This window comes from Microcebus murinus, chromosome 6, assembly GCF_040939455.1.
Source record: "Microcebus murinus isolate Inina chromosome 6, M.murinus_Inina_mat1.0, whole genome shotgun sequence".
NCBI classification, from domain to species: domain Eukaryota; kingdom Metazoa; phylum Chordata; class Mammalia; order Primates; family Cheirogaleidae; genus Microcebus; species Microcebus murinus.
This window is the reverse complement of record NC_134109.1, coordinates 95,882,736-95,896,161: the sequence shown is the minus strand read 5'-3', so window position 1 is coordinate 95,896,161 and position 13,426 is coordinate 95,882,736. Positions and strand designations below refer to the sequence as shown.

Sequence of the window (13,426 nt, the reverse complement as noted above, 5' to 3'; positions counted from 1 at the left end):
GGGTTCTTCAATTTTGTGCAGTTGTCAACTTGAAGATGCTGAGTAATTCATTCTCAGGGATAAAACTGCCTTAGCACCCAAATATAAAACTGGAAAGATCATTCTAAATATAGATACCACCTTCCAAACACAAGTAAATTATCTACAGCAATCTTATAAACTGTCTATGCCTCCCTGATATCATTAGACTTCTTTGGGTGAGGAAATTGAACCTGGCTCTGGCTAACAGAGGGGGAAAATGGAATTTATTGGAAGGACATAGGGGAGAGGTGCACACAACCAATAGGGCAGCTGAGTATCCAGACTGAGAAAAAGATACAACAGGCCGGGCGCGGTGGCTCACGCCTGTAATCCTAGCACTCTAGGAGGCCAAGGCGGGTGGATTGCTCGAGGTCAGGAGTTCGAAACCAGCCTGAGCAAGAGTGAGACCCCCGTCTCTACTATAAATAGAAAGAAATTAATTGGCCACTAGTATGTATAGAAAAAATTAGCCAGGCATGGTGGTGCATGCCTGTAGTCCCAGCTACTCGAGAGGCTGAAGCAGCAGGATTGGTTGAGCCCAGGAGTTTAAGGTTGCTGTGAGCTAGGCTGATGCCCACAGCACTCACTCGAGCCTGGACAACAAAGTGAGACTCTGTCTCAAAAAAAAAAAAAAAAAAAGATACAACAGTTATATCCTGAGGTCCAGGCAGCAGGAACTACTGGCCGGTATACTATAGGCACAGTGGCTGCAGGGAAGGTACTCTGGCCATTTCCAGTCCTTGGATCACTCCACTCAGGTTTTAAATTCTAGGAAAGGAGAATTTTACTACTCTGGCTGTCCTAAGCTATGGGCCCCAATCCCTTTTAGCTAAAAAGATGATAAGGTACTCTGATTAATAGCCATCTCAGTCTGTATCTGATAGAAGAAAGGTAAATCCAAAAGGAAATCAGGTGGGGTGTGGCTCACATCTGTATTCCCAGCACTTTGGGAGGCCAAGTCGGGAGGAACGCTTCAGACCAGGAGTTTGAAACCAGCCTGGGCAACACAGCAAGACCCCATCTCTGCAAGAATTGGAATGGATACCATCAGTTCCCAAAGGAACTGCACCCCCTTACTAACCAACACACAGTCCTTTTCTTTAAACATCAAAAGAAATATAGACCAGAAACATTAGAACCCTGAAGACAAATGCACTTCAATTTGGGTATGATTCTGAGTGAATCCCTGTCCTTAGCAAAAATAATCTCAAACAACAGTGAAAGTTGGTACCCATGCAGTAGGCCAGGACCAAAAGGCACAAGCTTGATGAGAATTACTAAAAAAGAACATGAGGTATGCAAACAGTAGCCATAAAAGAGCTGGAATAGCTATACTGATATCAGACAAACAAACTTTAAGACAAGAAATATTACAAGAGACAGAAGCATTTTATGATAAAATGGTCCATACATCAGGAAGATATATACAATAATAAGTGTACATGATCCTACCAACAGAGTGTCCAAATACATGAAGCAAAAACTGAGAGAGTTAAAAGGAGCAAGAGACAATTCAATAATAAGACTTGGAGATTTTAATAATTGGTAGAACACGACAGAAAATTAGTAAGAATACAGAAGACCACAAAACAAGTCTTACAAAATTTAAAGAGATTAAAAACATACAAAGTATATTGTTCTCTTACCACATGACATTAAATAAATTTGGGTAAACCTAAAACATTTGGAAATTAAACAGCATACTTCTAAGTAACACATGGGACAAAAAAAAAAAGTCACAAAGGAAATTTTAAAGTACTTTGAATGAATGAAAATAAAAACATACCAAAATTCATGAGATGCAGCTAACACAATGTTTAGAGGAAACTTTATAGCTTCAAACACTATTATCAGGCAGGGAAAAAGGACTCAAATAAATTACCTATGCTTGCACCTTAAGAAACTAGGGGAAAAAAAACTAAACCCAAAGCAAGCAAAAAAGGGAAATAATAGAGTTGAATAGAATAGAAAAAAGAAAAACAATATAAAAATTAATAAAACCAAGAGTTGTTTTTTAAAACTGTCAATGACTCAATGTTGCTCCCCATATTGATCTATACATTCAAAACAATCTGACAAAATAACAGATTTTTAAATATAAACTGACAAGCTAATCCTAAAATGTATATGAAAATGTAAACGACCTAGAATAACCAAAACAATTTTGAAAAGAAAACCAAAGTTGGAGGATTTATACTACCTGATTTCAAAACGTACTCTAAAACTAGAAATCAAGACAGTGTGGTATTGGCATAAGGAAAACCATGCAGATTAGTGGAATCCAGAAATAAAGCCTTATATTTTGTGGTCAATGATATCCAACAAAGTAACAAATGGAAAAAAGGGTATACTTTCCTTGGACATAGAGATGCAAAAAATTAACTTAGACCCTCATATCACATCATACATAAAAATTAACTCAAAATGGATCACAGACCTAAATGTAAAAACAAACTGAAAGTTTTGAAGAAAATGTAGGAGAAACTCTTTGTGAGCTTGGGTTAATAAGCAAACAGTTCTTTTTTTTTTTTTTTAGACAGAGTCTCACTCTGTTGTCCAGGCTAGAGTGAGTGCCGTGGTGTCAGCCTAGCTCACAGCAACCTCAAACTCCTGAGTTCAAGCGATCCTCCTGCCTCAGCCTGTCGGGTAGCTAGGACTACAGGTATGCACCACCATGTCAGGCTGATTCTTTCTATTTTTAGTTGTATGGCTAATTTCTTTCTATTTATAGTAGAGACGGAGTCTCACTCTGCTCAGGCTGGTCTCGAACTCCTGACCTTGAGCAATCCCCCCACCTCGGCCTCCCAGAGTGCTAGGATTACAGGCATTAGCCACCGTGCCCGGCCCAAAGCAAACAGTTCTCAAGACACAACACCAAAGGTATAAACCATAAAAGAAAAAAAAACTGATAAGCTGGACTTCATTAAAATTAAAAACTTTTGTACTTCAAAAGATACCATTAGGAAAACGAAAATATATGTCACAGAATGGGAGAAAATATTTGCAAATCACATATCTGATAAGGGACTTATATCTAGACTATAATAAGCTTATACAGGTTCTTAATAAAAAGTAAAAAAAATTATTAAAAGAGGAATAACCTAATTAAATAACCCAACTTAAAAATGGCTTCTGATACAGGCTACAACACAAATGAACCTTGAAAACATTATGCTAAGTAAAATAAACCAGACACAAAAGGTTAAATATTGTATGATTCCACTGATAGGAGTTGGCTAGATTAGGCAAATTCATAGAGACAGAAAACAAGACTAAGGTTACTTAATCTAAAATAGAGTGGGGGCTGAGGGGAAAGTAGAATGGGGAGTTATTGTTTAATGGGAACAGTTTCTGCTTGGGTTGATGAAAATGTTTTGGAAATGGATAATAGTGATGGTTGCACATTGTGAATATACTTAATGTCCCTGGATTGTACTCTCAAAACCGGTTAAAATGGTGACTTTTTTTTAGCACAATGGGAAAAAATTCAATTCTTAAAAAATGGGCAGAAGACTTGAAGAGATGTTTCACCCACGAAGACATACGACTGGTCAATAAACATATGAAAAGGCGTTCAACATCATTAGCCATTAGGAAATGCAAATTAAAACTGTGTAATGAGATACTACTACACATTCACTAGAACAGGGGTGGGGAACCTGTGGCCTTTAAAGCCACATGTGGCCTTCTAGGTCCTTTGGTGCAGCCTTTCGACTAAATCCAAATTTCACAGAACAAATCCTTTCATTTTTATTAATACATTTTTGTTCGTCTTTTATATTTTTATTTTATTTTTAAAATGAACATATTTAAAATACCAAAGAATAAAATAATTTTCAATGAAATAATCCTCCCAGATTGCCAGGCACGATTAGAATATTATTAGTAAGCCATAGGGCTAAGTTGACAGCAGCTACACTCTTGATTTAGTTCTAACTTCCCCCGCCTGACTGGCGCCGCTACCACACGAGGCTGGTTGGTGAGAGTTTATGGGGGTCCAGTATGCAAGTCTGTTATTAATTTTTGACAACGGTGCACTGTGTTTCTGTTTGAAGTGGAATTTGTGAACGGTTGAACAGCTCGACAGTATTTTTTTAATTCTGTCTGCTTAACAGCCCATCATGCCAAAGACCAAGAATACACTGAAAGAAGAAAACAGATTTTTTTAATGAGGATTGGGAATTGCAATATTACCTTGTTTCTGCTAAAGATAAGATGATTTGCTTGCTTTGTGATACTGCAACATCAACATTAAAGAAATTCAATGCTCATCAATCAGCATTATAACACTCCTAAAGATCACAAATATTTTAAATCAAAGGAAGAGGCACAAAAGGTTGTATTATAGAAATTAAAAGATAAAAACCAAAAGCAAAGACAATTCTTTTGAGCAGCAGTAAGACCTGGAAATAATGCCACTGAAGCAACTTAGAAAGTAGCTTCTATACCCAGGAAAAAAGGGAAGCCATTCACTAATGTAGAAATTGTGAAAGAATGCATTGTCAAAGTTGTAGGCTTAGACCCTGATAATGTTTCAAAGTACAAATAACTGCCTTTTTTCAAGGAGAACCATAACTGATCAGCAGCATGAATTAGCCTTCAATTTAACAGAACAACTTCATGCCATACTTTCACAGGAAAATATATATTATTCAATTGCTTTGGATGAATCAGCTGATACTACTGACTCAGCACAGGTTTTATACTTCATTCAGGTCATAACACAAGACTGTCTTTGCTATGAAGAGTTCCTCACTTTGGGCACCCTTGTGAATAGGACATAGGTAATAGATATGTTCAACAACTTTCAAGATAAATGTGAAGTTGGACTGAATTTGGTAAATTTAGTGAGTGTATGTACAGACGGTGCACCTTCCATGACAGGAAAACATGAAGGGATTATTGCACAGATAAAAAAAAAAAAAGTATTAACAGATCCAGATGCTCTGATTTCTTTTCATTGTATCTTGCATCAGCAAATTCTCTGTGCTAAAGCTACTATTTTAAGTGACACTTTGCAACAAGTTATAAGTATTGTTAACTGTATTCATGCAAATGCAACATGGCATCTTCAGTTTTGTAACATGCTAAAGTTGAACAATGAGGTATTCAGTGTGGATTTGCTATATCATTCTCAAATGTGTTGGCTATCACAGGGACAGGTGTCTAAGTCTATACATGATATGTAGCAAAAAAATCCAAGCATTTCCAAAAAAGCTACCTTTTTTCAAAACACTTCTACAAAAGGAAATTTTGGATGAACATTTTCCCCAGTTAGCAAAGGGCATTGATAAGCAGGATGATATACGTGAATCATCTGAAGAATACACAGCTGTTCTAGAACTATTAATTAGAGAATACAATGAAAGGTTCATTCATTGACTTTGAGAATCATGACATCACATCCAAGTTAGCATTTGAGCAACACACATAACCTAAACATTTGTACCCTCATAATATGCTGAAATAAAAAAAATAGAAAAAAACAGCAGAAAAAATAACATAATGAAATCTCAGGTACCTAACCAATTTCAACTAAAAAAAAAAAATTAGCATGTCAGCCTTATCTAGTTGATATCACCAAGGCATCTAAAGAACTACAGATGGGGCCAGGCGCAGTGGTTCACGCCTGTAATCCTAGCACTCTGGGAGGCCAAGGCAGGTGGATCACTCAAGCAAGGTCAGGAGTTCAAACCCAGCCTGAGCAAGAGTAAGACCCCGTCTCTACTAAAAACAGAAAGAAATTAATTGGACAACTAAAAATATATAGAAAAAATTAGCCGGGCATGGTGGTGCGTGCCTGTAGTCCTAGGAGTGTGAGGTTGCTGTGAGCTAGGCTGACGCCACAGCACTCACTCTAGCCTGGGCAACAAAGTGAGACTCTGTCTCAAAAATAAAACAAAATAAAATAAAAGAACTAGTACAGATGGAATTGATTGAGCTCTCAGTAGATGACATTTGAAAGTCACTGTTGGATGCTAAGAAAGATCCAGTTGAAATATGGAAAAATGCAATAAAATACTGACGCCTTCGGCAACATGCCCCCAAAATACTTTCTTGCTTTTCAACCACTTATTGCTGCAGATCTGCACTCTCCTACCTAATCCAAATCAAGATGCCCTTAAGGTCACAAATGACTGATACCCATCTAGAGGATCAACTGAAACCCTGGGCTGATCTGCATTCTGCAACCAAATATTTAAATGCTTTCCAACAAAAAGCAGATATAACAAAGCCATTAAAAGGCTAGTTAACTTTAAAATTAACAAATAGTTTTCATTTTCGGAAATTATTAAGTACATAGTAGTTAGATTTTTACAAAAATAATGTACATTTTTAAGTATATCTGACTGAAGTTTCTTAAATGTGGGCTTATTTGATTGCTGCTAAATTAATGCAGACTTCCAATATGAAAAGGTTCCCCAGCCCTGCACTAGAATGAATATAATGGAAAAGACAGATAATACCAAGTGTTGGTGAGGCTATGGAGAAACTATAGCCTTCATACATTGCTGGTGGGATCCTAAAATTGTACAGCTGCTTTGTTAAATCACTTGGCTATTTTGCTGTTGTTGTTGTTTTAACTCCTGAGTTTCAAATGGCCATGTTTTAAAAAGTTAAACATAAGCTCACTATAAGACCCAGCAATTCCACTTCTAGTAATTTACCCAAGAGAAATAAAAACATATTTCCACATCAAAGACCTGTCACAAGTGTTCATACCAGCTTTACTGCTAATAGCTAAGAACTGGAAACAATCCAAATGTCTACCCATTAATGAACGGATAAACAGAATGTGGCATATTCATACAACAGAATACTACGCAGACATAAAAAGGAACATGATACGCGCTAGAAGATGGCTGAACTTCAAAACGGTTATGCTAAGTGAAAGAAGCCAGATGCAAAAGATTTCATACTGTATGATTCCATATATAGGAAATGTCCAGAAAAGACAAATTTATAGAGACAGGAAGAAGATGAGTGGTTGCCTGGGGCTAGGGTGGAAGTATAGATTTGACTGTAAACAGGCTTATGTGAATTTTAGGGGTTGATGGCAATGCCCTAAAACTCAATTGTGTTGATGGCTGCAAAATTGCATAAATTTACTAAAAATCACTTATTGTACACTTATGATGAGTGAATGTTTGGGACATTTAAATTACACCTCAGGCCGGGCGTGGTGGCTCACACCTGTAATCCTAGCACTCTGGAGGCTGAGGCGGGAAGATCGCTTAAGGTCAGGAGTTCAAAACCAGCCTGAGCAAGAGTGAGACCCGGTCTCTACTATAAATAGAAAGAAATTAATTGGCCAACTAAAAATATATAGAAAAAATTGGACGGGCATGGTGGTGTGTGCCTGTAGTCTCAGCTACTCGGGAGGCTGAGGCAGGAGGATTGCTTGAGCCCAGGAGTTTGAGGTTGCTGTGAGCTAGGTTGATGAGCTAGGTTGATGCCATGGCACTCACTCTAGCCTGGGCAAGAAAGCAAGACTCTGTCTCAAAATAATAATAATAATTAATAAATAAATAAATTACACCTCAATGAAGCTGTAAAAAATAAATAAGTACAAATCTGATAACAGAAAAAATAGAAATGAGGCTTAATTTCAGAAGTATAATTAATATACAATCCCTATGACAGGGCACAAAGATTTTCCTTAATCTAGACATATAACTTTAATTTATATATATAATAATTTCATGCAAAAGGTATTAACATTATGCAGTGATGGAAGCCCAGGCCCTAAATGATCTTAAGCTTTCTGAGTTAAACTGTGTGGTCTCTATGACTGCTCAAAACATAGCAATAAATTTGTAAGTTCTAAAAATAGACAATATCGGCCTTTTATTGGCCCCTTTTCAGAGAAAAATAGAGCAATAAAAGGGGTGTCTGAGAAGCAATTCAAATGCCTAAATTGTCTGTGTAGTAAACTGTATTATTCATAATCATTATGACCTAGAAACATTTCATCTGAAGCAGCAAAGGCTGACCTAATAATTGATTTAATAGCTGTCTTCAAAGATATAAAGGTTCTTATAGTGAAACTATTTGACTAGTTCTTCTCTCTCTCCACTGACAGCCAAACAAAACAAAATGAGTTAATAATCAGCAAGGTAAATTTAGATTAAACATAAATAACACTAACAGTAACTGCTATCAAATACTGGAATAAATTTAATTAAGACATTTGTGCAAGCTGTTTCCTTGGTGATCATTAAGAAGAGGCAAGACAAGCTTGGCGCTGTGGCTCACGCCTATAGTCCTATCACTCTGGGAGGCCAAGGCGGGCAGATTGCTCAAGGTCAGGAGTTCAGGACCAGGCTGAGCAAGAACGAGACCCCCGTCTCTACTAAAAATAGAAAAATCAGCTGGGTATGGTGGCATTCGCCTATAGACCCAGCTACTTGGGAGGCTGAGGCAGGAAGATAGCTTGAACCCAGGAGTTTGAGGTTGCAGTGAGCTACGATGATGGTACTGCACTCTAGCCTGGGAGACAGAGCGAGACTCTGTCTCAAAACAAAAAGAACAGGTAAGACAGACAGCTTTGCATTATTGTTGGGAGATGGGAATTGGGTTTGGTTGACCTCCTGGCATGGAGCAATTCTATGAAAAGGGGCGGAGTCCATCTGACCTTCACACACCTTACCTCGATATCCCGATTTAGCTGCTTCACTATGGCAGTTATGTTCCGGATGTGCTCCTCCAAGAAAAGCCTGGCCAAGCGGTCACCTCCCCCTTTGTTTTGCATTTTCTGCAAACTGTTGACAATGTCGTCTTTAATCCGGAAGGCGTGCTCCACAAGGGCGGCAGTGGTTTTCTCGTGGCAGAGGATCCTGTCTTCCAGTTGCTCCACTAAGCTTATGGATGAGTAAGGTGCCATGGTCAGGGACTGGCTGTGTCGGGGCATGGTTCTAACTCGCCTACGGGAGGGAGCCACATGAGCAGGTTGTTAGTTGGGAAAAAAATAATTTTCAAAGCCAGATTCAAAACTTCCCAGAGAAGGAAATACAACTCATCTATCCCTACAAGCTAAATGGGGTTTGAGGCAGGGTTTCTGTCCTAAAGAGTTTTCTTCACGAGCCAGGCATGACCTTCAAATAATCATGCCCTCGGACTTAAGAAGTGTGCTGGTGGCAGGTTCCATGACCTCCAAGAGCAAGAGGCTGGCAGAACTGGGCACACCAAGATGTCTCCCCAATATAAGCTGTGTGATCCAGATCAACCTTACTAACAGTCACCTGACATGCTCGCCTCCTCCCTCCCTCGGAAGCAGTGGTTACAAATCAAAATGCCTATGAGAGTCAGGCAGGTGACATAAATCAGTGAGGCACACCATGTACCATGCAATTGAGAGAGGTGGGGACTTTGGAGAGCTGAAAAGGGAATTTCCCAGCTAAAGGGAGCCACAGTTCTGCTCCACCCATGAGTGACTATCTGGGAAGGCAGGTCCATTTTTCCAGATCGTCTGATATTTCAAGAAGAGCTAGCAAAGCCAGACTCGAGTGTGAAATTGCTTCATTTTCAAATGTTGACAGTTCATTTAAAAAGTATTTAGGATCATGCAAGCCAAGCAATGTACTTCCATGAGCCAATTCTGACCTGTGGACACCCTGCCTCCAACTTCAGATTTAAAAGGATCAACAGGTACATGAGCCCCAAGCTTCCAGAGTTATATTTTACTATTTTTTTTTTTATTTTACTATTGCCAGGAAGTTCTTCCCTACTTTGAGATACTGTGGGATCTCTACCTCTTGGGGTCATTGAGTGGTCCACAGCATCCCACAAATAGGAAGCTAGGAGAGGGGATACAATAGTATTTCTCTTGCCCTTAAACAAAACCATTCTCGGATAATATAACAGCACAAGCCTTCATTTTTAATGACTATCACACCCACTAGCAGCCCTCATGGGATTGGTAGAAAGAAAAAGTATACCTTAGATGCATATTTTCCATATATTATACCTTTCCTCAGTGACAAGAGAAGGAAATACAGTGCTCCGTTGGGCCATTTTCTTTTTAATAATTCACATCTGTTGAAAAAAAGTAAGTGCTAAATTATTTAACAGTTTATACCCAGAACTTAAGTAATCTCAAAAGCTTATTATTAAGTTACTAAGTGGATCATAAATTATGTTGACACTGATCAGTTATATTGTTAAATGCCTTCTATCTTATATATAAAATAAACAATAAATGCTTCTAAATAAGAAGAAAAAAAAATCAAGCAAATCAAAATGCTTCTGAAATTAATACCGCTAAGCTTCACCAGACAGATCGACAAAGACTGTTAAATGGAGTTTCCTGAAGTTTCTTCTCTCCAAATCTGCATCTTAAGCTTGAGAAACCACTTTCACAGAAACAAGAGTTTCTTAAACAGGCTTATTCAATCTTATACTTCTCTGCAGAAATTTGTAGAAAACTACCTTAGTAAATTTGATCTCAGCAGATTTAGTAAATTCCATGGCAAATTAAGGGCAATTGTTTCTAAATTAATCTTAAATAAAACAATGCATGATCAATATGATCTGATTTGAAGGAATCTATCCACTAAGAGAATGAAAATGATATTCTTCATTAGAACTTTAAAACTTTATTATAAAATACAATCATTCACATTACATCTTTCATAAAAGGAATATTTAATCATCACAACTCATTAGAAATTTGAACAAAACTAGAGGGTTTTTAAAATAATGCATTACTTAGGTTTCTCAATAGTGCTATATATATATATATATATATTTTTTTTTTTTTTTTTTTTTTTTTTGAGACAGAGTCTCGCTTTATTGCCCAGGCTAGAGTGAGTGCTGTGGCATCAGCCTAGCTCACAGCAACCTCAAACTCCTGGGCTCAAGCAATCCTTCTGCCTCAGCCTCCCAAGTAGCTGGGACTGCAGGCATGCGCCACCATGCCCGGCTAATTTTTTTCTATATATATTAATTGGACAATTAATTTCTTTCTATTTATAGTAGAGACGGGGTCTCACTCTTACTCAGGCTGGTTTTGAACTCCTGACCTTGAGCAATCTGCCCGCCTCAGCCTCCCAGAGTGCTAGGATTACAGGCATGAGCCACCACACTCGGCCTCAATAGTGCTATTAATTGCCTTAAAACAATGAATGCCTAGTAACTGAGATCTGATTCTGTCATTAATTCCCATTTAGAAGCTAGATTCAGAAAGCATTTCTGATTGAAACCATTGTTTTGGCATCATTTCACCAGTGTTTTATTTTAGAGATTCAAAATGTGAACATTTAGCTTCCCTAGACAAAGAACTTTAAATTTAAACAAATTACATTTCAGAAAAAAAAAAAAGCAGTTCATGCCAAACAAGCTCTAATGCTCAAGGAGTTCTTAAGTGTCAAAATAAGAATTTCTGCCATGTGGACTACAGTGGTGTAGCCCTCTTATCCATGGCGGATACAGTCCAAGGCCCCCAGTGGATGCCCAAAACCATAGATAGTATCAGATTCTATATATTCTATGTTATTTCCTATACATACACAAAGTTTCATTTATAAATTAGGCACAGTACTCTTGCACTTTGGACCTATGAATAAGTAAAATAAGGGTCACTTGAACACAAGTGTTGTGATACCTCGACAGTCAATCTGATCACAGAGACAGCTACTAAGTGACTAATGGGCAGGTGATAGACAGAAAGGATATGTGGGAGACCCTGGGACCACACAGGATGTCATCGCCATACTACACAGTAAAATGTGCAATTTAAATGAATTTTTTTATTTCTGGAATTTTCCATTCAATATCTCCAGACCGAGGTTCACCGTGGGTAACTGAAACCGAAGAAAGCAAAACCGTGGATTGATAAGAGGGACTACTGTAAATAAAATTAGGCCAGTATGGAAAACAGTATTATGTAGAATCATAGAATCTTTATAATTTTGAAGTTATAAGACACCTCAGTTGAAATATTAATCTATAGAACAGCCCAATTTAAGAAACATTCATTTGGCATCCATTAGGTACCCAAGTAACCTAAATAGGTAAGACAAAATCCCTTCCTTCTGGGGAAGTCATTGAAACCAATCCTAAAACAATGGGGTATACTTACACCACATTCTATTAATCCACTCATGAATGGATGGGCACTTGGGTGGAGTTCTACTCAGCCACAAAAAAATGAATTAATACCTTTTGTAACAATCTGGATGCAACTGGAGACCATTATCCTTAGTAAAGTATCGCAACAATGGAAAAACAAACACCACATGTACTCACTATTAAATTGGAACTAATCAAACAACATTCATGGAGCACAGATAGAAGTAAAACTCAACAGAAATCAAGCAGGTTGGGAGGGAGGTGGGGAGGGGTGAAATCAAACCTGAAGGGTACAAGGTACACTATCTAAGTGATGGACACACAACTTTGTCTCAAGCAGTACAAAAGCAATCCATGTAACCAAAACATTTGTACCCCCATAATACTCTGAAATAAAAAACAAAAAAAAAATGGGGTAAGTGGCTAACCATAGGAACAAAAACACATGGGAAGCAAAAAAAGGAGAGGGGTCGATTTTTCCTCCGTAGCAGGGAGGTCAGGGAAGAACCGAAGAGACTGAGCAGGCTCTCCCAAAGTGGGGAATGAAGAGATTATTCCACAACTTCACTCTTCAACACTCCAACCTATTCCTTTCCCCTCAACACAATATGGCCTAACCCATCCTTCCACCCTCATATTTAGCCACTTCACTGGCTCCAGTCAACTCTAACACTTCCCACTGCCACCCCATCCACCGCTGTCCTTGGATCTGCCATGTAGTCTCCCGCCATCTTACCTTTGCTCATGTGCCCTATCAGAAATGCCCTTCCCACGTACCCAAAAGATCAAAAGTCACTTTATGAAAAAGACACCTGCACTCGAATGTTTATAGCAGCACAATTCACAATTGGAAAGCTATGGAAACAACCCAAGTGCCCATCAATTCATAAGTGGATTAATAAAATGTGGTATATGTATACCATGGAATACTACTCAGCTTTAAGAAACAATGGTGAGGCCAGGCGAGATGGCTCATGCCTGTAATCCTAGCACTCTGGGAGGCCGAGGCGGGTGGATTGCTCAAGGTCAGGAGTTCGAAACCACCCTGAGCAAGAGCGAGATCCCGTCTCTACTATAAATAGAAAGAAATTAATTGGCCAACTAATATATATATATATATATATATATATATATATAAAATTAGCCGGGCATGATGGCGCATGCCTGTAGTCCCAGCTACTCGGGAGGCTGAGGCAGGAGGATCGCTTGAGCCCAGGAGTTTGAGGTTGCTGTGAGCTAGGCTGACGCCACGGCACTCACTCTAGCCTGGGCAACAAAGCGAGACTCTGTCTCAAAAAAAAAAAAAAAAGAAACAATGGTGATATAGCAACTCTTG

The 13,426-nt window shown here is 38.4% G+C and overlaps 1 protein-coding gene across 3 annotated transcripts in view; it reads right to left on the bottom strand.

Annotated features, from left to right (window-relative positions):
• The window catches only part of FAM81A (family with sequence similarity 81 member A), a 95,475-nt gene that overhangs the window by 40,225 nt on the left and 41,824 nt on the right, over nucleotides 1–13,426 (bottom strand). For all 3 annotated transcript variants that reach the window (XM_076004429.1, XM_076004431.1, XM_076004430.1), the window contains 2 exons: nucleotides 9,960–10,056; nucleotides 8,672–8,945 (listed from right to left, as the gene is read on the bottom strand). In XM_076004429.1, the coding sequence (XP_075860544.1) occupies nucleotides 8,672–8,945; nucleotides 9,960–9,979 (294 nt within the window). In that variant the 5' untranslated portion in view covers nucleotides 9,980–10,056. The remainder of the gene's footprint in view (nucleotides 1–8,671; nucleotides 8,946–9,959; nucleotides 10,057–13,426) is intronic.